The sequence below is a fragment of the Balaenoptera acutorostrata genome, chromosome 20 (genome assembly GCF_949987535.1).
Source record: "Balaenoptera acutorostrata chromosome 20, mBalAcu1.1, whole genome shotgun sequence".
Taxonomy (NCBI): Eukaryota; Metazoa; Chordata; class Mammalia; order Artiodactyla; family Balaenopteridae; genus Balaenoptera; species Balaenoptera acutorostrata.
In genome coordinates, this window is record NC_080083.1 from 58,413,067 (window position 1) to 58,437,570 (window position 24,504).

Genomic DNA, 24,504 nt, shown 5'->3' on the forward strand with positions numbered 1-24,504 from the left:
CGATCATTTACCAATGGAAGTTATTCCTCTAAAAATATTCTCATAGGATTCAGGCCACGGGTCTCAGGAGTGCATCGCCCTTGAGGTTCACTTGGAGCGGAACTCAGTTTGGGAGGCTATTCAGGAGGCAAGGGACACAGACGTGGGAAAGCAGGAGAATCAAAGACAGGTCACCCGGCCCAAACCCTTCTTACACCCACTCCGGGCCTGGTCTCGGGGCCCGGCTCCTCCCCCATCTCGTTTCCAGTTAAGAGCCCGGGATGGAATCCACGACCCAGGCGGCGCCTACCCTGGGGGCTTCCATCTCCCTAGTCCTGGGTCGGGGAGGGAAGGAGCAGAAACGCCCCGGGGCGGGGGCTATTGTTGTCTGGTCACTGCTCGGAAGGGGGAAGACCTTCAGGAGGGTCTCGTGCTAGGCCCCCAGGGGGAGTCGCGCCCCTGACCCCGTGGCCCCAGGTTAGGAGTGGGGGAATCAGGGCCGGAGCGCAGCCAGGCGGGGGCGCCCCAGGGCGCCCCGGGGCCCCACCGGCCCGGGTCCAGGCTGGCCTCCCGGCCCGAACCGCCCCACACGAAGCTCTCGGGGTCTCAGGCTTTCCGATTTGAACCGCGGAGGCCGAGCGGCCCGGCTGAGGTTCCCAACCGCCATTGGCTGCGGCGGCGCGGTGACATCAGCGCGGAGGGGCGCGGGAGGGAGGGCGCGGGAGGAGCCTGGAAGGGGAGTGTCCGAGAGGCTCCCAGCCCCGAAAGCCCGAGAGCCGGAGGGAAACCGACGCCGCGCGGACATGGGCCGCCAGCCCCGGCGCCTCGCGGAGCCCACGGAGGGGAGAGCGCAGCCGCGCCGGCCCGGCGCTCGCGTCTCTGCGGACCCAGGTAGGCGACGGGCACCCGCTTCTGGCCGTGACAGCCACCTGCGCCCTGCGGGGCCTGGGTGGGCTCGGTTGGGGGACCTCGAGTCCCCATAGGGAGCAGAGGGGATTGGAAAAACCGCGATAGGGGCGGTGGGGAGGGGAGCGGGGCAGAGCTCCCCACTCCTGCGCCCGCCCCGTGTGGCAGGGCTGGGGCCCGGGCGCGTGCGGGGCGGCCCGGGTGTCTGGGGCCGGGGCCACGCACCCTGTGTCCGCGCAGAGCGGGGCTGGGGAGGACGGGGTGGCAGAGAGTCCGGCGAAAGCCCGCTCCCAATCGACTACCTCTCCCCAGACTGGGATTCGCCGGTGCCGCCCCGGGCGCTGCTGGGGGTGGGGATGAGGGTGCGGTGGGACGGGGGACCCGGCTTTTATCGTTCCACCCCTTTGCCCGGGTGTGTGTCGCTGGGGGCAGGAGCGCAGCCCTCGGCGGCGCGCGGCCCGCGGTCTCCCCGAGGGGGGCGTGAGTGCACAGAGTACTCCATGAATAAGAACCGGATTATTCGCCCGTAGTGGCGGAGGCGTGTACACTAGCTCTCGTACGCGCGCTGCAGCACACGCCGCCCAATGTCACCGGGCCGGGGAGAAGAGGGGCGCAGAGCTGCCTGGAAAGGGAACGGCCGAGGGAACAAATGCTCCCTCCCCGCCCGGCCCCCGCCCCGCGCGCCCGCCTCCTCGGGAGGCCCGGAGGCCGAGGCGGGGGGAGGCCGAGGCGCCGGCCGACGGGGTGGGGCCGCTTCCGAGCCCGGGAGGGGGCTACGCGCGGGACCCGGCGGAGCGCTCCCGGCCTGGCCACGAACCGGGAGCGGTCGGTTAATGATTTAATCGCCCGCTTGGGGCTGTGGAACTGGGATCGGCCGTCTCTAGCCCCGCCCCCTCCCTGGAGCGCCCCCCATCGGGGGCACAAAACTGCCCTCCTGCCCGGGCCGCGTCCCGGTGAGCCACCCTGCGGGCCGGGCCGCCGCCGGTGAGTGCTGAGCGGGCATCCGGAGCGAGGGCTGGAGGGCCGAGGCTAGGCGGGCTTCCTGGGGGAGGCCGGAGCCTGAGCCGGGGCGTGTGAGCGTGCGTGCGTGCGTGTGTGTGTGTGTGTGTGTTTGAGTGTGAGTGAGAGAGAGAGACTGGGGGAGGGGTGCTCTCTGCTAACTCAAACCAGATTCCTTGTTTCCCGATGAGACGCCGCAGCCTGCGCTTTGGAAGTTTTCTTTTTCTTCCCGGGAGAATGGAGGGGAAATACAATGCTTTTTCTTTCCTTCTTGCAGCCCCTTGCAATCTGACAGGCTCCCACGTCCCTGGGCTGCGTCCACAGTGCCTATTCTTTGCTCTCTATCTGAGCAGTTGAACGGGGCAAGGGTCCCTGAGCTGTGTGAAGCCCCCTGCTCCTCTTTAGGGTGTTTGGGTGCTGGGGGGGGGGCAGGAGTCTCCCTCATCCTTACCCCCAGAGGCCATCTGGACCAGAGCAAGCTCTCCCCATCCAGCCCGCGTAAACAATGAGGGGCCCGGTTACAGGAGGGCCTCCAGCAATGCAACTTCTTTTGCACAGTCTGGGTTTCTAATAACTCCCCACCCCCTCGGCCCCCTTTCTGAGGCCGGGGTGGAGGAGGGGACCACCGGCAGGATGGACTGAATTTTAAGAGAACAAAGAACAGGGCACAAAGGAAGGGGGAAGCCGAGCTGTGGATTTCCCCCAGGAATGGGGAGTTTGCTGGACCGGGGCTGGACTCAGCCAAGCCTCTAGGTGGCCCCAGGGCTGCCGAAGCAGTAATGGGGCACCCACTCGTGACTTGGGAGGCTTCATCCCTGGGGGGAAGCTAGGACCCTGTGTGAGTCTGGGGGTGCCTGTGGGTTCCAGCTTACATCAGCTGCCCTGTGTGCGCTGCCATGTGATTGACCGATCAGTGTGGTTTATCTCCTCCGAACTTGGACTCTGCCCCTCTAGTCCTTGGGGACAGCTGCTCCTTCCTACAAACGGGGGGTTCAGTGAGCCTTGGGAGATACCCAAGCGGGTTCTCCTGGTCTTCCCAAGGATCCCGGTGACCCTGCAGGGACTGAAAATAAGCCAGTGGTTTGGGGTCTCAGCCCCTCTGCCATCTCCCTGAGTTCCTGGAGCCCCTGCTCACTGATGACCCGTAGCTCCCGTGACACTCCGTAGCTCAGGCCTGGACTTTGAGCATTCCTTCCGTTTTTCTGGGATTCCCACCTTTCTCTTTCTTGACGCCCCTCTTCCATTTCCCTCTCATTTCTCTTACCCCCGAGCACTCACCGATGCTCATTGCAGTCCGATGTACGGACACACCCAGCCTGCTTCTGTCCTGCTGCCTCTCGGAACCCAACGGTCCAGCCCTCACAGGACTGGAGACCAGGGAGCCCCCAGCACGTGAGAGTCGAGTCTACAAAGTGGGGAGGTGGGGATGGGCAGATGTTGACCTGGGAGAGGGCTCGTAGACCCTTCTTTGCACGTCAGGAACTTTCCCAGCAGGGCCTCGGGTTGGCTCTGGTTCAGGGATCCTACCCGCCTCCACCTTTGGAGTGGTTGATTGATTTCTGCGGCCAGGACAGGCTGTGCCCAGGTGTGGCAGGCAAGGTGTTCGCAGCTGGCCACCGCTCTATCGCCCTCTTCCCTGCCCCCTCTCCTCTGATTTGGAAGGTGGGAATGGACACGGCTCAGAGGCCGGAACAGCCAGACTCGCTGTCGGGCTGTGACCCCAGCCTCCTGTGGCTGAAGCTTCCGCAGGCTCGGAGGATCTCGTCCCTGTGGGAGGAGGGAGGAGTCTTTCCCTTGGAGGAACAGGATCTGGGCTGATGCCAGAGATAAGGCTTGGGGGCGGAGGGAGATGGGTTGAGCAATCTGGCCCTGGAAGCTGAGAGAGCCGACCCGGGCCTCGGCCTTCTGACCTATGTACTGGAGGCTTTTCCTCAACCTTGGGAAAAGGAACCGAGCCCTGGACCCTTCTGGCAGAGCGTCCTGAGGGCCAGCACCTTGGGGGTGCTCCGGAAGGCTGAGCCCCCGCCAGCCTGCTCTGGACAGGGAACTGGGGTGCGGGATTGTGCCGGGAGGGACTCGTGCGCATGACTGGGCCTGGCTCTTTCTTGGCTTGCAGGGTGTCGTGAAGGGAGTTGAGCCGTGAGCATCCCGCATTCCCACTCACTGTGTCCCTGAAGCTCTAGCTTGAAATACAAGGAGCCTTGGGCTTCCTTCCAGTAATGTACATCAGAGTCTTCCCCAGGCACTGCCAGCTTGCAGCTCAGGACTCCAGGCCAGGGTGGCAGCCCCGACATCCAGAGCCCTCCTTTGCCAGCAACAGGGGCACTGGTGGTCTCCACTCAGCTTCCCAGACTGCAAAAGGGTCTCCCTTTTGGGCCAGGTGAGCACAGTTTGGGGTTACCCAGACTGTAAGAAACTGCTGGCATTTCCCCCTCATTCCTTCATCCCAGGGGCTGAGGGCATCTGAAAAGCCACAGTGCCAGGGCAAGAAAGATCCCTGGGGCTGTATTCAGGGACACCATCTCTTGCTCAGCCAGGGCTGCTCAGACCACCGTCTTCTGCCCTGGCCATCAGGGGTGACAGATGGTGTCAGCCAGAGCGGCCTCTAGCCTCCCTGGGAGAGTCTCTGGGTTCTTATACCTGCATCCAGGCAGTTCTTGGGGTAACTGAACTTGGTCTGCAGACCCCAGCTTCGGATCTCCCCAGTGTGACAGTGAAGCCAGGCTCTGTGTTCCGGTGTCTGTTCCCTGCCCTTCCTTCCTCTCCACACTCAGGTTTCCACTCCCTGCAGCCCTTCTCTGTTCCTCAGAATGTTGCCCTTGGCCCTGAGGCATCAAAAGGAGCCCCTGTGTTCCCCGCACCCTTGGGGTTTAAGGATCAATCAAATGGTGGGAGTAGAGAGCCAGAGGGAGCACAGAAGAAACTTAGGGCTGGCAGTACCATTTGTGGACACCTCTAATGAGAATCAGGTTAGGTCCAAAGGACCAGGCTATATTTTATTGGGAGTTGATCATGTTGAGATTTTGTGCATTCTTTGTTGCTGGTAGCTCGTCCCCCAAATTCCCAAGTTTGCTAACCTACATCCTAGGGAGGAATGCGAGGGCTTTCTCTTTTCCCACCTCCACCTCATCCACCGTATTGAACTGAAATCCGAAAGAGCTGAAGTCCCAAGAAAAGCCAGGCTCCTCCTCCCGCATCTTTAAAAGGTTAAAGAAGAGAGAAGGGAAGGCAGATAGGGAAAGAGACCAAGTCTCGGGGCTGCTCGATCCCACTGCTGGTCTGGACTACTATCTATAGCTGGGCTTCGGAAACCCGGAGGACACCCCCCGCCCCGCCCCGCAACAGTTCATCTTGGGGCCTCCAGGGACTTTGAAAGGGGTCAGCCTGGGAGCCTTTTGGATTAGGTGTCCTCAGGTGACACTGAAGGTGTGTGTCCTCTTTGAACTAGGGGGGGTGACCGTGGCCAGAGTGTCACTGGGGATGCTGTAATTCTACCTTTCAAGGTATAGACATAGGGCACCTGCTGAGAAAGAACACGTTATAGCATCATTTTCGCAGCAAACACGTTAAGAATGCTCGTCCCTTATGCATCACTGTGTAAGGGCTTTACCTGTGTTAGCTTATTTAATCCTCACAATAGTTCTAGGAAGTACACGGTATTATCAATGGCTTTGAAAACTAATGAGGAAACCGAGGCACAGGTAACTTGCCCAGTGTGGCCCAGCCAGCTCGTGATCAGGGAGTGTGGCTCCAGGGTCCCCCAGGCTTGCACGTTCCATCCAGCAGGGTCAAGATGGAAATTCACCAGCCTGCTCCAGAGCAAGACCAGATGCACCTGGCTCCCTCTGGCGACCCACTCCTCAGCTGAGCGCTGTGCTTTCAGTAGGAGCGAAGTGAAACCAAACAAGGTCGGGCCGATCTGATTTCAAGCCCTGCCTTCTGAGGCCCCAGGCAGGAGGGAGGAGCGGTGGGGCTCCCACCAGGCACCCCTTCCCTGGTTTCTGGCCGGGGAGACAGACAGACAGACAGACAGACAGACAGACAGACAGACAGACAGACAGACAGACAGACAGACAGACACACACACACACACACACACACACACACACACACACACACACACACACACACACACACACACACACACACACACACACACACACACACACACACACACACACACACACACACACACACACACACACACACACACCTCTCTCCAGGAAGAGCCCTGTAAACAAGCAAAGTTGCTGAATGCCCTTGAGCCACTGGCTCCTGGAGTCTTGGCTCCAGAGCTGTCGCTTCCTGTCACTCCCAGGTCACGGCTCACTCCTTTCCCTCCGGAGCTGTTGTAACTCCTGAGTAGTGAGGGGGGCTTTCTCCCTCCCCATCCAACGCCTTCACTGCCATCCCTCCTGCTGCTTTCCTTCCTCTGGCCCAGAAGCACAGGGTTCTGGGATGAAAAGGGAGCTGGATGCAAGGACAAAGATGGCTGAGCAGAGCGGAGAGAATGGCCCATTCCCAGCCCAGGACGAGCAGGGGTTCCCAACAGGATGGACTTCCTGGGGGGGGCGCGCCCGTGGTCTATATTTCCCAGCGTTTATCTGTACTTGCCCTGGAGTGTGGGAGAGCCCAGAATCAGGATATTTTAACCCAAATGCTATGCAAAAGTGTTTGCCCCGTGGATGTTCATGCACCCATAACTTTCATCAGATCTTAGAGTCCAGCGCCCCAGTGATGCTTATGACACTCCCCTGATACACCTTTCGGTAAAGTGGGAAAAGCCCAGGGTTCAGAATCAGGCAGACTTCAACAGCTCTGTCCTTAGCAGCTGTGTGACTCGGGTGAAGCATTTCACTCTAAGCCTTAGTTTTCTTGTCTGCAAGATGGGGATGATGATGGTAACTCCAGGGGATTGTTGGGAAGAGTACATGTGATAAAGTCCTTCGAATGCCTAGGACAGAGTTATTACTTGCCCCGCAAAAGGCAGTTTAATCGAAATGAAGCAGCTAGCTTGGTACAGAGTAAAGGCTCAATGAGGTTCATTCCCTTTCTCATACTTCCTCTGTGACCCATGGTCCAGGGAGGGCGTATCCACCTGAGCTCCATGGGTAGGATCTAAGATATCATTTCCCACTCTTTAAGCTAGACTGGACATTATATTTTCCAGCAATCAAAGGGTAAATTAATTATCCAAGCTACAGTGTGTCTTCCCACAACTCAGCCTGTCTAAGTGACTAGTATCATTTTCCTAAAACCGTAAGAACTGTAACTTCTCTGAGATGGTTGAGAATTTCTACATGAATCCAGTGGTGAGTATCATGATTAACAGAAATACCCCTAGAACAGCACCACTATCAAGAGGACTATAAAGCCAGGCACATAAAGAACTTTTAAGTTTTCTAGTAACCACATTTTTAAAAACTACAGACAGGTGAAATCAATTTTAATATGCTTAATTTAAGCCAGTGTGTCAAAAATACTGTCATTTCACCATGTAATCATAAAAAAATTAATGAGATATTTTACATTATTTTTTCATACAAGGCCTTCAAAAATCCAGTGTATATTTTACAACTATAGCACATCTCAATTTGGAGGCTAAATTTTATAAATAACCAGAATTTGGATTTCCTAAAATGTACAGCTAAAAAGGTAGATTCACACACTCAAGGTGTTTTAAACATACTTCAGGGGCTTCCCTGGTGGCGCAGTGGTTGAGAATCTGCCTGCCAATGCAGGGGACACGGGTTCGAGCCCTGGTCTGGGAAGATCCCACATGCCACGGAGCAGCTGGGCCTGTGAGCCACAATTACTGAGCCTGCGCGTCTGGAGCCTGTGCTCCGCAACAAGAGAGGCCGCGATAGTGAGAGGCCCGCGCACCGCGATGAAGAATGGTCCCCGCTTGCCACAACTAGAGAAAGCCCTCGCCCAGAAACGAAGACCCAACACAGCCAAAAATAAATAAATAAATAAAATTAAAAGAAAAAAACTCATTAAAAAAAAAAAAACGCAGCATACTTCAGTTTTCCAATAACTGAATCAAGCATTAAATTTTCATTTAAAATAATTAAAATGAAAGAAAATTTAAAAATTCAGTTCCTTGGTGGCACTAGAAATATTCCAAGCATTCAACAGCCTGATGTGATTAGTGACTACTGTGTTGGATGACTTAGGTTTTGAACAGCACTGTAAAATGCCAGGAACAGAGATCCTCATTGTCAGTAGTAGTATTCAACATTATGTTGGCAAGTGTAGCAAATTTAACGAGATAAGAAGGAGGAATGGGGGAGGCAGAATTATTAGTTGCAGATGATGGGCTGGTCTACTTGCAAAGCCCGAAAGATTTAATTATACGGTTGATTAGGGTGTGTAAGATAGTACAAGCTTAGTACGGTGGCCATTAAAGAGAGATAAATCTTATTTATTTATTTTTTCTTATACATTTATTTATTTATTTATGGCTGCATTGGGTCTTCGTTGCTGCGCACAGGCTTTTCTCTAGTTGCGGCGAGCAGGGGCTACACTTTCTTGCGGTGCAAGGGCTTCTCGTTGCGGTGGCTTCTCTTGTTGCGGAGCATGGGCTCTAGGCACATGGGCTTCAGTAGTTGTGGCACGAGGGCTCAGTAGTTGTGGCTCGCGGGCTCTAGAGCGCAGGCTCAGTAGTTGTGGCGCACAGGCTTAGTTGCTCCGCAGCATGTGGGATCTTCCCAGACCAGGGTTCGAACCCATGTCCTCTGCATTGGCAGGCGGATTCTTAACCACTGCGCCACCAGGGAAGCCCGAGATATAAATTTTAAAATTGTAGCTTTCCCATATGCTAGCTACAACCAGTCAGAAGATATAGCTACATAAAATGGGCAGGGTACAAAATGCTTTCACAACGAGAGGCCATAAAATAACTCAGAATAAACTTGACAAGACTTGTGTAAGGCTTGTAGGAAGAAAAACCACAAAATTTAACGGAGAATGTCTAAAAGACTTGAATAAATGGATATGAAGGCATGATGTTGTGATAAAGTCACTTCTTCCCAAATTAATTTATTGTTTGCTTTCAATGCCAATGTAATTCCATCAGGATTTCTTTTGGAACTTAATAAAATGTTTCTAAAGTCCATCTGGAAGACTAACTGCATTAGAAAAGACAAGACATTTTCAGAGAAAAGTTAGTGTAGGGATATTATTCTACTAGATACTCAAAACATATTTTACAGAGTTGACAGTATAGACCTGGTTTAGGAATAAACAGATCAATAAGCAGAAAAGGAAGTCTGGAGAAACCGTGGGAAGTATCTATATATATCTGATGAAGGTAGCGTTTGATTCTTTACTCATATTTTATAGCAGTTTTATACAGAACCAGTAACTAACTTTACTGTTATATTTTAATTTCTTATAAAATTGTGGGTCATTTAAAATAGGTAAGCCACAGACATCTTTGTATTTCCTTTTAGTATTTTTTCTCCATGAGTAGTTTTTCATTATTACCTTACCTAGTAGTTTTAGAAGAAGTGAATATTTTCATAAAACTCAGGAGTGGGGAAGGTCTTTGCTTCATAGTACTAAAGCCAGAAATTGTAAAACAGATTTGACCGTGTAAAAATTAATAAGCACTCAGGCTTCCCTGGTGGCGCAGTGGTTGAGAATCTGCCTGCTAATGCAGGGGACACGGGTTCGAGCCCTGGTCTGGGAAGATCCCACATGCCACGGAGCAGCTGGGTCCGTGAGCCACAATTGCTGAGCCTGCGCGTCTGGAGCCTGTGCCTCGCGACGGGAGGGGCCGCGATAGAGAAAGGCCCGCGCACCGCGATGAAGAGCGGTCCCCGCACCGCGATGAAGAGTGGCCCCCGCTTGCCGCAACTGGAGAAAGCCCTCGCACGAACCGAAGACCCAACACAGCCAAAAATAAATAAATAAATAAATAAATAAGAAAATCCTTTAAAAAAAAAAAAAAATTAATAAGCACTCTATGGAAAAGAAAACAACAAAATCACCACATTGAAAATGGGCATATGATACATTTGCAGAAATATTTGCAAAATATTTTGCATTTTTAAGAGCCTTCATATTTTTTTTTTAGAATTTAATTAACATCAATCCATTTTTTTAAATTTATTTATTTACTTTTGGCTGTGTTGAGTCTTCGTTTCTGTGCGAGGGCTTTCTCTAGTTGCGGCGAGCGGGGGCCACTCTTCATCACGGTGCGCGGGCCTCTCACTGTCGCGGCCTCTCTTGTTGCGGAGCACAGGCTCCAGTCGCACAGGCTCAGTAGTTGTGGCTCACGGGCCTAGTTGCCCCGCGGCATGTGGGATCCTCCCAGACCAGGGCTCGAACCCGTGTCCCCTGCATTGGCAGGCAGATTCTCAACCACTGCGCCACCAGGGAAGCCCTTAGTCAACATTTTTAAGAGCCTTCGTATTTACAGTCATACAAATCCATTGGGAAAGGTGAGGCCCCCTTGCCCCCGCCCAAAAAATGTGCCGAAGACTTCAACAAGCAATTCACAGGGGAGATAATATTTTTTTGAAACGCTCACCCTCTTTAGTAATAGAAGAAATGAAAATTATAAGTTTGAGGGTGGTGGATTGTGGTTTTGTTGTTTTCAATTCAGCTGAGGACACAGTAACGCCTGTTACTGGACACGGTCATCCTGTGTTGGTGAGACTGCGACTTGGTAAAACCTTCTGGAGAACAAGTTAAGAAGGAGAAACAAAAGTAATTTTACTCACTTATAAGTAGGTATCCTCTGGAAATAAGGACTTGGACAGACTTAGCTGGAAGGCTATTTGTTACAGCGTTTGAACAAAACTGAAACAACCTAGCATTCATCAGTGGTCTGCTGGATGTAAAACTGAGGCTATTAGGACTTAATCTAAAATAGTGTAGCATTATTTATGAACATGTAACTATTTTCACTCAAACGTGAACAATGGTTGGCTTTATTCATCCCTCTACAATGGAAAGTGCTGCTTGTATTAAAAAAGAGGGAACGTGTCTAAATCAGCACAATCCCAGAGAAGTAGCACACAAGTCCCTTACATAATTTACATTTTGAATAGATAACATTTTAGAAAGTAAAAAGAGATAGGTGAAATGAACACTTTCTTTAACCCAGCATATTCCAAATATTATCATTTTAACAATATTTAAAAATGAGCTATTTTGCATTCTCTTTCAAGTCTAAGCCTTTGAAGTCCAGTGTATATTTTACCCTTTAGCGCATGTCAACTTGGACATTTCAAGCCCTCAATTTTGGGGGCACATTTCAAGTGGGCCATGGCCGCCTTGGGCCGGGGGCTGCCATATTGGACGGTGTAGGCGTACATTATTTAATAACCCCTAGAGAGCGGCAGAAGAGTGGGCCTCATTAAGTTCTGTAGTTCACCCTGTGAGCCCCGCTCCAACAAGAGCCCAGTGTCCTGATTACCTGGAGTGAGTTCATCCCCCCTCCCCCACCCAGCAATACTCCTCTCCTGCCCCCCAACAGGGACGCCTGGACAATGGACATCGGCTTGTTGCTGTGGAAAGCATGTAGTGAGATTGGGGCTTTGTTCACTCTCCCTTCCCCGGGATCTGCCCGAGTGTGGCTGAACAGGGGCACCCTTGGGCCAATGAGCCCAAGGTCTAGATCGGCTGGCAGGCAGGGAGGGTGGAGCGAGCACCGGGCAGCCAGCCTGGGAGGTTTTAGGAGAGGGCAGCGGTCAAGGTTCTGGCCTTCCTTTTTGGCAGCTGGAACCATCAAGAAACACAAGATGGAGATGGGAGCAGGACAGGCATGAGAAACACTTGAGGTGGGGCTTTGTGCTGGGCCCACTCTTAAGTTTGCTGGGCGAGGGCTGGCTTCTGCTTCAGGGTGGTCCTCCCCACCTCTCACCTCCCGGGGAGTCAGAACATTGGGAGGGTCCTCAGAGCAGGAAGCTGGGATGAGATCTTGTGTAAGGAGGAGCCCATCCGAACCGTCCCTGGGAGCAGGTCTCTGATGGGGGAGTCAGTCAAGTGAGTCTTGGTCCCAAGGTCTCATCTTAGATGAACAGCCTCCCTAATCCCGCCCTACTCCCACCCCTCCGTCCATTGCATGTTCTCAGCTGCGGACATCCGAATAAGCCAGAGAGCATCGCCTCATACAGAAAAGCTTGTGTTCCAAGGTCTGCCAGAAATGTGCTCACACCACCATTTAGTAGCTGGGAGAGTGAGCGAGGGCATTCGCTCGTCTGAGCCTCAGCTTCTCTTTACGATGGAGGCAATTGTGACACCCTCCTTGCAGGGTCAGAGGCACAAATTTAACACTGTCGCCGCACAATGCCTGGCGTGCAGCAGGCACCCAATAAATGAGAACTGCTGACAGCACCGCTACTTCTGCATTACTGGTGGTCAGCCAGTGGCTGGAGCATGGGGGTGTCCTTGTGTGACCCCGCCCCTTCTCGTTTCCTCTGCTCTTTTGTAGCCATCAGGAGAGCTGACCTGGGGCGGTGGAAGCAGCAGAGACCGAACCTTCACCTGCCCAGGGTACCACTGGGGGATGGCCATGTGGGAGGCTGGCCTCCAGCTTAGGGCTTCAGTGTCGCTGGAAATTGGCCAGTCTCCGGGGTGGGGGTGTGGGGATGGTTATTCTTCATCTGCTCAGTTGCGGAGGCTCAAGCAGCTGTTGGGAAGCTGGTTCTTTTGGGGGGTCCTAAGCTCCCTATTTCCCCTGCCACCAGGTTTTATAATAGATTGCCTACTTTCTCCTCCCAAACAACTTAAAAATAAAACGAAGATGTGATAAACTTGTCCATCTGGGGTAGATGCAGATTTAGGGGGACGGGAGAGAAAGAGAACAGACCTCGATGGGAGATTTTTCGATATGAGAGTGTGTGGTCTGAGCCCCGCGCTCCCCCGCCCCGCCCCCACCTGGCGTCTTGTATGGGCTGCAGCTGCTGGACCCTGAGAACTTGAGAGTTTAAAGCTGGTTTGGAAATTAAGATTTTTTTCCTTAAGCCTTTGATGCTTTGGGATTTTTACTATTATTATTATCCAAACAGCACTACCACATTAAAGGAAACTTAAAAAGAAAAAAGCCTGTTTTCCTCTCAAGCCTGACATCACTCCTGAATTTCTCTGCCTGCCCTTTTGCCTTTATCCGTGAATGCGTATGTGTGTGTAGTTTGTGATCATTGTGTGTAAACAAGCCTAAATTCTGCGTTTTTTCCTTCCACTTGATGTCGTTTGGTAAACAGTTTTCCATGTCCTGCGTGGTCTTCATAGACCCTGCTTTTCATGCCTGCAGGATAATCTGTTGAGTTAATGGCTCCTAGTTTTCTCAACCATTTTCTTCTTGTTGGGTGTTGTTAGGTTGTTTCCAGTCTCTTGCTATTATGAATAAGGCTTCAGTGACTGTCTGTGTTAGGGACTTTTTTCTGCTTTGAGATAGTTCCATAGGGTAGGTTTCCCACTGCGGGCACTCCTGAATCATTCTTGACTGAAAGCCTATTCAGAGAACCTGCCGTAATTGCCGATGCCCCAAGATCACTCTGTCCTCGGACCATTGTCTCTGAGCAGCCTTTGATCCCTGTTTTTTCTTTTCTTTTTAAATTAATTAATTTTTTTAAAATTTATTTTTGGCTGCGTTGGGTCTTTGTTGCTGTGCGCGGGCTTTCTCTAGTTGCGGCGAGCGGGGGCTACTCTTCGTTGCGGTGCTTGGGCTTCTCATTGCGGTGGCTCCTCTTGTTGCGGAGCACAGGCTCTAGGCGCGCGGGCTTCAGTAGTTGTGGCACGTGGGCTCAGTAGTTGTGGCTCGTGGGCTCTAGAGCGCAGGCTCAGTAGTTGCGGCCCACGGGCTTTGTTGCTCCGCGGCATGTGGAATCTTCCCGGACCAGGGCTCGAACCCATGTCCCCTGCACTGGCAGGTGGATTCTTAACCACTGCGCCACCAGGGAAGCCCCGGTCCCTGGTTTTGTACCACTCTCCCTGCCTGGTGGCCCCTAGTACCTGCTGTTCGGTGGGAGGGAAGTCCTTCCCCTCCCCTTTCCAAGCTCAATGCCACCAAGATGGTAACAGACACAAGAAGGTCTAGCCCGGTGCCTGGCAGTGAGTCAACCCCCATGGTATCTGCAAAGGACCTTTAGAGGTTGGGAGACAGGGGACCTGGGCGCCGGTGCCATCTGGGCCCCTCACCAGCTCCTTGGCCTTGGGCAAGTGCTTTTCTCCACCCCAGTAGCCCAGTCAAGGCCACCGGGCTGGATAATCTCTGGGTGTCCTCTGTCTCAGTCTTAGGAATCTCTGAAGTTGAAGGCAACGTGGATGCCTCCGTGGGAGTCACGTGACATTATGGGTACCGTATTGTGACACCCGGAGGGGTGTGCAAAAAAATCCACTGACATGTGAGAAGAAGACATCAGAACTTCTATTTCATACATTGACATTCTTTAAAAGAAGGAAAGCTAAAACATATTCGTTGCTGCATGGATTGACAATAGCCATGCATATAAGCTATAAAAGATATACGTGTGTGTGTGCATAAATTACACGCTCCCTGTTTTGATGTGTGGAGGCCCCCGCGCTTTGGGTCCTGCGGGGCTATTTTAGTGGCTGGAGCCCAGGTGTGGGAATAAAGCCTTCCATCCATGACCCAGGGCAAATCTCTGAATTTATCCTCTCCATCTCTGAGTGTGGTTGTTCCACACCCAGGTATTTTAAGGCGATATTTGACACAGATACACAAGTAGTACAGGAGTTATAATAGTGATATTTCACGTTTCTATCCTGGACTCTTTTTTTTTTTAAATTTAATTGTGGATATTCAGGCTCAGATTATTTTAAGACGGTGCTTCCTACCATCCTGGTGCAAAAGGGCACTTTCAGATATGAGAGGGCTTGTGACAGTGTTAGTGAAGGAACTAAAAGATCCCAAATATACTGAAGTCAGCTAAAAATAGCCACACAGCCCGCACTGAAGTTCCTCCTGTTCTGTGTAACAGTGTGCATCAAAGCACCCACAGTTCTCATCCTTTCCCTCTGCTGCCCATCAGCTGTTGGAATGAAACAGTCTTCCCCTTTCTCTGGGACTCCTTATCTTCACAGGATAAGGCTGGGGAGCATTCCAGAAAGCGCTGGATCTTTCTCTGGCAACAGAAGCCAGAGCCCCTAACCTCTTACAGGGCATCGTGGCCTGCGTCGCGCTGCGTTTCTTGCACAATCCCCTGCAGCCTGTTGTTCCAGCTGACACATGTTGTGTAGCAGAATGCTTCCCCCGTTTTGGCAAAGTCAAGTTCTTCCTGGTGGCAGAAAGTTGGTTGCACCCCGAGGGAAAGGTCCCTGGCCTGCCGGGTGAGACGCACCCCTGGCAGAGGACTCCTGGGCTCGAGCTCCCCTTTGAGTCTGCCCTCCCTCTCCTCCCCTATCCGGGCCCTCAGCTCCTGGCGTCTCCACCTCCAAAACCTGCCCCGGATGTGTCCCACTCTGTCCATCTCCTTAACCACACCCTCATCCTGGCCCCCATCCTCTTTGCCCTGAATTCTTGCTTCCCCTCCTCCGTGCCTCCAATCCAGCCACTGCCATGGGAACCTCCAAACACACAGATGGGATGGCTTCCTGCTTAGGGAGGTTTCCTTTGGTACCTAGAACGCCATCCAAACTCCGGCCTGGGCTTCCTGGGAGGGCCCTGTGTGACCTGGCCCCTGGGTTTTCATTCCGTTCCTCAAACACAAGCTTGTTCCCACCTCAGGGCCTTTGCACATGCTGTCCCGCTGCCGGCATGTTCTTGGCATGCCTGGTTCCTTCTCATCACTCGGTTCTCAGAGGGGGCCTCCCACAGCCCATAACTCCCACGCTCACTCTCCCTTGTTTCCCCCTTGACCCTGAGGACTACGAGATACTGTTTTATTCGCGTGTTTACAGCCCCGCCGCCCACCCACCCACGCTCACACCACAAGCGTGCCCAGGAAGGCTGGGCTTGTCTGCCTCGTTATTTTCACCGCTCTGTCTCCAGGGCCCAGAAGAGTTACGGGAAAATTGGTGGGTGTGCAGTAAGTCAGTGAGTGAGTGAATGAATGAATGAATGAATAAGGGAACGAAGCCACTTGTATCCAATCCAAGCCACGACTGAAGTCATCGTGTCAAATGCCACGTTGCTGGGGGCTGGAATCGGACGGGATGGGTGGTGAGAAGGGGACGTGCTGAGGGAGGGGCTGGCTGCCCGGTGGCCGTGGCAGTGGGCATTGAAGCACGTGTGCTCTGTGTACCAGGTGAGCTTCCAGGTCAGCTGCACAGTGGGAGGCCTGCTTGGCTGCCCCCGGAGAGCTCAGGTCTGTCTGGGAGCTGCTGGGCTGGCTGAGGTGGGAGGGCAGTGCTCTCTGGACGGCCCGCCGGGGGTGGGGATGAGGGAGGGTCCAGGCCAGGGCTGTCCTCTCTCCCGGGAGCTGAGCTGAGCTGAGCTGAGGGTGTGGTTGCTGTCAGTCCAGCCGGGGGCCTGGCCTTGCGGGGAGAGCTCCTCGCCCCTGGCTTACAGGAATGTTCTGTGGTCAGTGGGCCAAGGGTAGCGGAATCTGATTCCAGCAGAGGCTGGAGAGATGCGAGTTGCTGCTCCGTTTTCCCTTGCTCTGCCAGGAAGGGGGGATGTGGCTTCCGGGGTGGCGGGGTCAGGGAGTCCCGCCCAGGCGGGCTGTGGGGAGTGGCAGCTCTGTCATCTGGCGGCCTGTTTTAGCCGCTTCCCCAGAGCTGAGTCACAGGGCTTAGCCACGCCCCCTCCCGAAGCCCGGCTCCCTATGGCCCGGTCCCTTCCCGGGTGGGTGCTCAGGGCCCCCCGAACGGCCCCCAGGACTGGCCCAGGGCACCTGCTCGTACTTGTACTCAGAGTTCCACCTCCTCACCCCCAAACTGCTCTCTGTTCAAAGCTTAGGGTGACAGGGTCATGAGGGTACCATAAAACCAAGGATTTAAAACAACCCGGTGAGTGAGCTCTTGCGAGCCCTGAAGCCTGGCCTGTCCAGCCTGAGCTCTAGCTGTAGGGCCCCAGGGCTGCTGCAGCCCCTCCTTGCTGGGCTGGGGGACCAGTGGGTGACTCCATCTGGGCCCCGACTCTCAGGACTCGGGACATTTTCATGCTGGATACTGAAGATGGTTTGGTTTTTCACAAGCCGCAAAGCCTCGTTCCCACCCCCAGGGAGCGAGACCACAGACGGCGGATAAACGCTGGCCAGACCTGCTCTACCTTCCTGGGCTGTGGGGCTGTGCAGGGGCCCAGGGACCTCCCTGCCGGCCCCTCTCATCCTGATCTCGAGCTCTACCCTCGAGGACGTGCCAGGGGTGGGGGCCCTTCTGTCCTGTAGCCGCGATGGCCAGGATGCCTGGTCCCTGCCGGTGGCCACAGGGGTCTGCACCATCTCTGCCGAGCCCTGGGTAGCGGGGCCTGCGGTTTCCCTTTCTGTTCTTTTTAATAAGCACTTAAAATCCGGGAAACCACAGCGCCTGACGCTTACTGGCTCTGGGGATTCCTGCCGTTGCTTTGAAACCCTTATGCAACTCTGGAGCTTCATGTCACTGATCCCACAATTCGAATCCTTTACGTTCCCTCCCTCCCCTCCTTCCCTCCCTCCCTCTCTTTTTTTTTTCTTTCTTTTTTTCATTTTTCTTTCTTTCTTTTCTTTCTTTCTTTTTTTTTTTAATTACCACTCTTACTTTATTTTATTTATTTTTTTATTTTTTGGCCGCGTTGGGTCTTCGTTGCTGCGCGCGGGCTTCCTCTAGTTGCAGAGAGCAGGGGCTACCCTTCGTCGCGGTGCAAGGGCCTTTCATTCCAGTGGCTTCTCTTGTTGCTGAGCACAGCATCTAGGTTCGCGGGCTTCAGTAATTGTGACACACGGGCTTGGTTGCTCCGTGGCATGTGGGATCTTCCCGGACCGGAGATCGAACCTGTGACGCCTGCATTGGCAGGCAGATTCTTAACCACTGCGCCACCAGGGAAGTCCCTCTTTTCTTTTTTTAAATTTGTTTGTTTTTCTGTTCACCTGGTGAATAGTATGTGTTTTATTTTCACATGTGCGCGCTCACTCCAGGGCAGGGTTTCTCAACCCAGGGCAGTTTTGCCCCCCAGGGGACACTTGGCACGTCTGGAGACATTTTGGTTGTCACAAGCAGGGGAGGCATGCTACTGGCATCTGGTAGGTAGACGCCAGGGATGCAGCAGAACATCTTACAATGTGCAGGACGGCTCCCACAACAGAGAATTCTCTGGCTAAAAGGTGTCAGCAGTGTCAGAATCTGCTCCAGGGTAATACAGGAATCTTCTCGAGGCAGCGGCCAGGCTTCTCCTTTCTCTGGACTCTTCCAGCCAGAAATGGGGAGGGTAACTGACCGGAGATGCTACCCACCAAAGGCCAGAAAGAGGCCTGGCTTGGGGCAGAGAGAGCACGGGACCCGGAGACCGGCTTCCACCCCAGCTCTGCTCTTACGCACATACATCTGGATAAGTCACTTTTCTTCAGTGAACTTGTTTTCTCATCTGGAAAATGAAAGAGCTGAAGGACACAGGATTCTGTGACCAGAGCCAGGAGCTGAACTGCAGGCAGGTTGAAGATGTGGACCCTTTCTATTCTTGCTTCACTGCCCTGGTGGCAGCAGAAGCCTGAGGGATTCTCCAGTACCAAGAGTGCCTTAGAAACCTGGTTTGATTTTCTTCTATGCCGAACGTGTCTGAGGCTGACTCACTCCATCCTCCTTTTCTCTTGTTTAGCCAAAGAGAGTTTTCCCCAACGTTGGCCTGAGAGCCCATGGTTGGCCCAGAGGGTCACATATGGTGACTCTCTCCTGGAGCAACGTGGAGGGGATGACCCTAAGGCCAGTACTTTTCACGTGTCTAGTTTAGGTGTCAGCAAACTATGGCCCAAATCTGGCCCACCACTTGTTTTTATATATAAAGTTTTATTGGGACACAGCCATGCCCATTTGTTTATATACGGTCTACTGCTGCTTTCCTACCACTGCGAAGATGGAGCTGAGCAGCTGGGACCAAGACCGTATCAGTCATGAAGCTGAGAATCTTTGCTGTCTGGACCTTTATGGAAAACATTTGCCAAAACCTGGTCTAGCTGTTCCGTGTCTTAATTGTTTAGAAGTTAGATCCCAGGGCATGGGCAGGAGCGAGGGGCCAGGTCAGAGGTAGGGGAAGCGAACTTTCCTGAGGGTCTGGGGGGAAGGAGGAGAGTGAGGAGGGGGAGCTGACGGACTGTAGTGGGTCATCTCAAGGCCTTTCAGAGGAGTCCTCACCTGACTCCGCCCAGCCGGGCTCACCTGTGTGGCAGGTGAGCCCCGGTGCCTGGCTCCCGCACCCGCCACCCTCCCCTGCCCTGGAGTGACAAGCGCTGTGACTGCCTGGGGGTTGGGAGGGACCATCTGGCTGGGCATCAGCAGCAGGACAAGGAACAAAGAACGAGAGCGTGGGGAGGGGGTTAGAGGGCACAGAGAGGTCAGGCTGGGAGCGCTGGAGCCGGGCTGTAGGCTGAAGTGACCTTGTCCTTGGGCTCAGGAAGGCAGAAGGGGAGCAACCAAGGGGCTGGGGTGGAGGTGGGGGGTAGGAGGGAGGTGCTGGCCTTTCAACAGGTGTTTGAGGACCGACTGTGCCATGCACTGCTGGACGGGATTCAGTGGCAACAGGCCCTTTGGAACCCTCCGGAAGCACATAGTCCAGTGGGAAGATGACAGTCGAGCCGAGCCGGCAGTGGTAGAATGACAGAGCCAGTGCCTGCTGGGAGCAAGGACGTCCACAGTGCTGGGGGTCGGGCAGGAGGTGGTCGGGAGGTCTCACCCGGGCTAAAGCAGCTTTCCTGGAAGAAGTGACAGCTCAGCTGAGCCCTGGAAGACGTTGGGTGAGCCAGGTGACAGGTGTTCTAGCAGGGAGCTGTGCATGTCCAGCCCTGGAGCCCGGGAGACGGCAGCTCAGGGCCAGGGCGGACCGCAGGGGTAGGGGAGCAGCGAGGAGTGAGGCAGGGACTGGGTGTCCGATCGGGGGGTCTGCACTGGGGGGTCCTGGTCGGGTTTTGATTTAGCCAAAAGGTGAAGGATGGGGGAAGGGGAAACAGGGCCAACTGGGATGTGGTGGCCTAGCTTAGGGCAGCATCGGGGGTGAGGAAGAAACCCGGTGGGACATCCTGGGTTGCCCTTGGCAATGGGGAGGATGGGCCTGGAATGCGGGGGCCGTTGAGAGCTGTGCTGTTAGCAGGACTGGTGGCCCAGGACCACCCCCTCACCCGCCAGCCTTGGTTAAGTCCCTGCACCCACCTCACCCCACTCTGCTCAGCCCTGTGCTGCTGGGTTTAGCACTGGGGGCTGGTTTGGCTTCAACACTGGACTTCAACTTGGCCTTTGCCAGGAGCTGCATGGGTGGTACCTGCCAGGAGATTTCAGAGGCTCTCCCGGCCTCCCTGCTGAAGTTCTTTGGCTCAGGTTAATCACCTGGGGGTCTGCACTCCCAGGGCGCCTCGGCCATCTAGGGTTTAGTCTCTGCCTCCCTGCACCCCTAGTGATTGAAGACGCTGGGAGTTTCCCAGTCTTGGTCTCTGAGAGGCGGGGAGGGTGGATCCTTGGCAGAGAGCTCAGGGCTGCACTGTGGAGATGTCGCAGGCAGGATCCTCACCTCGGGGCACCCACCAAGGGCCGGAGGGCCGGGGAGCTGGTTCTGTGGGTCCCGGCGGCTCCACCCGATTCTGATTCAGAGAGCGAGCTGCCGCCCACGTCTGTGGAGGTGCCAGGCAGCGCCTCCCTGGGGCCTGTGCCGTCCTCTCCCTCCTCTAAGAACCATGACTCAGATTGAGGTGTCCACTAACTCCACAGGGGCTGAGGTCAGGCAGCCGGAAGAACTAACTTACAGCGTGTCTCCGGACTGGTTGTTGACTGGAGTCACGTCTCTCCGGGTTGGCTGCCTGGAGCTGCCTGTGTATCTCTGCCTCTAGGGGCGTCCTGGTTGCGGGGTGCGGGAGGCATTGTCCTGTAGAAGAAGCCTCTCTCGCTCAAGTCTCAGGGAGAGCATGCTTGTGGCTACTTGAACTCCAAAGAGTGCTCGCCTAACCAGAGAGCCTGTGCGTGGGGAAATAGGCAGGGTTATGAAATTGACTGCCAGCTTATTTCACACAGTTTCATTTTGGTAGGAGAGCAGAGGTTTAAATAACAACAACCCCTGGGCAGATGGGCTTTTGTGCTGAGCGGACAGCCGGGTTAACCCTTTCCCTGCTGTTCTCTTCTTGCAGCCCTATGATCTCCTCCTTATCGCCCCCTCCACCCGCCGGACTTCAGATCTGACCTCAGATCCGCCTGCTGTCTCTGGAGGGGACCCCCTCCCCTCCCCTCCCCTCCCCCGGCAAGATGCCGATCCTCAAGCAGCTGGTGTCCAGCTCCGTGCACTCCAAGCGCCGCTCCCGAGTGGACCTCACGGCCGAGATGATCAGTGCCCCGCTGGGCGACTTCCGCCACACCATGCACGTGGGCCGGGCGGGGGACGCCTTTGGGGACACCTCCTTCCTCAACAGCAAGGCTGGGGAGCTGGACAGCGAGTCCGTGGACGAGCAGGCCGCAGCCTCCTCGTCCTCCAAGCGTGGCCTCCTGGCCCGGAAGTTCCGAGGCAGCAAGCGGTCACAGTCAGTGAGCAGGGGGGACCGGGAGCAGAGAGACGTGCTGGGCCCCCTGCGGGACTCGGCCCTGTTCGTCAAGAACGCCATGTCCCTGCCTCAGCTGAACGAGAAGGAGGCCGCCGAGAAGGGCTCCAGCAAGCTGCCCAAGAGCCTGTCCTCCAGCCCCGTGAGGAAGGCCAGCGGGGAGGGCGGCCCGGAGGAGGCGGTGCCTCGGCGGAATGGGGCCTCCGCCCCCCACTCCCCAGACCCCCTCCTCGACGAGCAGGCCTTCGGGGACCTGGCGGATCTGCCCGTGGTTCCCAAGGCCAGCTTCGGGCTGAAGCACGCCGAGTCCATCATGTCCTTCCACATCGACCTGGGGCCCTCCATGCTGGGCGACGTCCTCAGCATCATGGACAAGGCCGAGTGGGAACCGGAGGAGGAGGAGGAGGAGGGGGAGGTCGGTTACCATGGTGACGAGGACCCAGCAGGCAGCCCCGCCCAGGCTCCCCCGACGGTGGCGGCAGCCCCGCCCCTGGCAAGGCAGGAAGGCGCGGGGGGCCCGGACCTGCCCGCGCTGCCCTCCCGCGCCCTGCAGGAGGAGGGCTGGGCGGCGGTGGCCCCCAGCCCCGGCTCGGCCCGCAGCGTGGGCAGTCACACCACACGGGACAGCAGCTCCCTGTCCAGCTGCACCTCGGGGGTCCTGGAGGAGCGCAGCCCCGCCTCCCGGGGGCCGGACCGGGCCCGGGCCGCTGTCCCGAGGCAGCCGGACCCCGAGTTCTCCTTCATGGACGAGGAGGAGGAGGACGAGATCCGGGTGTGAGGCCGGCCGGAGGTAGGGGCTCTTGGCTTTGTCTCCTCCCTGCCCCCCGCCTCGCAAGGTCGGCCAAGAGCCTGGCTGCGGGCCACAGACAGACCCCGGACCTCACGGATGAGGGGCGCTGGCCGAGCCTGGGGGCCCACGGAGGACCTGGAGCTGGCTCGGGTGCCTGACTTCTTCGCACACCCTGCCCTGCCTGAGCTCGTAGGACAGGGCTGTGTTCTCGCAGCAGGAATCGGCTTTCCTCTCCCGGCCTCCAGTGGATGCCCGCTGTCAACCTGAGTCCCTGCCACGTGCAGCAATAACAGGGCAGCCAGGGACGGCCCAGGGGTGCCAGGGCTAAGGACACTTGACCTGCCTCTTTACTCCTGGCGTTTCTGTTGTGACCGGCGGTGGCCGCCGGAAGAAACGCCTGTGACAGGGCACAAGTCCCGGCCCCTCCCTCCTCCATCCCCAGCTCCTGCACGGGGAGCCCCTCGGAGGAAAGGCGGACCGAATGTGTACACTCAACGCGACCCCTTCCGCGGGGTGAGAACAGGATGCAGAACGGAAGGAAGGCCCCGGGGCATCTTGAGTTTTCAAGAGGGGGCCCTTGCAGGATGACAGTAGGACAGGCTGCAGCCCTTGCTCAGTCCCTCTGGGTTTGTTTGTTCTTGTGTTTAAATCTTTTTAGAGCAGTACCAGCAACGGTGTTTGTAGACCCGCCACCAGAAGGAAAACGAATCCTTTTAGAAAACCTTTATACTAAGTGCTTCCAAACTTTATTTAGAACTGTATGGGGTGGAGGTCTGTGCGTGTCTGTCCTCGGCCCCCTCCCCCATAGCTATTAACAACAACAGGCAGCCAGTGTAGAAAATTTCTGGAAAATGATTATTAAAAAAAAATGTCATTCCTATGGGGGGATAAAACCTCTTTTGACTGGCTTGTTCCCTCCTCCACCGCAACCCCCGGACTGACTACTTCCCTTCCCTTTCCCAGGCCTCTGCCAGCAGAACCCCCTTCCCCACTTCTGAGTCAGTGGTCCTGAGGGTATAGGGTTGCCAGATTTAGCAACAAAACAAAACAAAAACCAGAATGCTGAGTTACATTAGAGTTTCAGGCATGCAAAGGATAATCTTTTAGTGTAAGTATGCCCCATGCCATATTTGTAATACACTCATGCTAAAAAATTAGTTGTTTTTCTGAAATTCAGATTTCACTCTGCGCCCTTAGAACCCCACCCAAGGGGATTGAGTGGAGGTTGGGTGCGAGCCCCCAGGATTCACGGATGATGATTTTTCTGTCCTGACAACAGGCTGACTCACCTTCTCCTGTCCCCTTGTAGCCAGTGGAGGGAGGGGGACGGACAGAACTGCCACGGGGTCCAGCCAGGGCTGGCGGCGGGTGTAGCTGCCCTAACCTCCTGAGTTTTGCCAGATCCGGACTCAGACACTACCTTAGTTCTTGAATTGGGTGCCCACTGGTTTCCTGCCATGCAGCCTCTGCCAGCTGCTGCCCTTGAAACCCATCTAGACAGCGGTCAGTTCCAGATTCTAAACTGTATATTTTTTTTTCCGTGAAAATGTTAAAACAGCAAGGAAACATTAAAATAAAAGGCCTTACAGCATGCCTGGTGTCTCTGTTTTTTGGGGGTGGGGGTGGATAGGGGTGAGGGTGCGGATTCAGGTTGCTGGGGCTGCCCGAGCCCCGACGGCACTCGGGGGCCTGAGGTGGCTTCTCTCTCTGTCTCTTTGGGGCCCGCCCCTCCTGCACTGCTCTCCAGCTTCTGGAAGGACAACGCTTCTCGTGTCCATCAGCCTGGGCAGGCCCTTGGGGGCTCTGGGATTTGGTGTCCCGACTGCCACTCACCACTGGGGGCCCTCGGGCACTTTGTCACGCAGCCACTATGTGCCTCACCCTTCTTATCTGTTAAATGGGCGTTGTGCTGTTCTCACAGGGCTGGGCTGCAGACACAGTCACTGCTGTGGGGTTTGCCAAGTTTTTTTTGTTGTTGTTGTTTTTTAATATTTATTTATTTATTTGGTTGCACCAGGTCTTAGTTGCAGCAGGCAGGCTCCTTAGTTTCAGCTCACCGGCTCCTTAGCTGCAGCACGTGGGCGCCTTAGTTGTGGCAGGCAGGCTCCTTAGTTGCGGTTCCAGGGCTCCTTTAGTTGCGGCTCGCCAGCTTCTTAGTTGGGGCACGCAGGCTCCTTAGTTGTGGCAGGCAAACTCTTAGTTGCGGCA

General features: G+C 55.1%; 1 protein-coding gene across 2 annotated transcripts; it reads left to right on the forward strand.

Annotated features, from left to right (window-relative positions):
• The first annotated feature begins 715 nt into the window (after positions 1–715).
• On the forward strand, positions 716–23,889 carry CDC42EP4 (CDC42 effector protein 4). 2 transcript variants are annotated; one of them, XM_057535853.1, is made up of 2 exons: positions 716–870; positions 21,102–23,889. In XM_057535853.1, the coding sequence occupies exon 2, from the start codon at positions 21,217–21,219 to the stop codon at positions 22,282–22,284; it is 1,068 nt and encodes a 355-aa protein (XP_057391836.1). In that variant the 5' UTR covers positions 716–870; positions 21,102–21,216; the 3' UTR covers positions 22,285–23,889. The 2 variants fall into 2 exon arrangements, with proteins under 2 accessions (XP_057391836.1, XP_057391837.1); XM_057535854.1 differs by lacking the exon at positions 716–870 and adding an exon at positions 1,660–1,869.
• Positions 23,890–24,504: the final 615 nt, after the last annotated feature.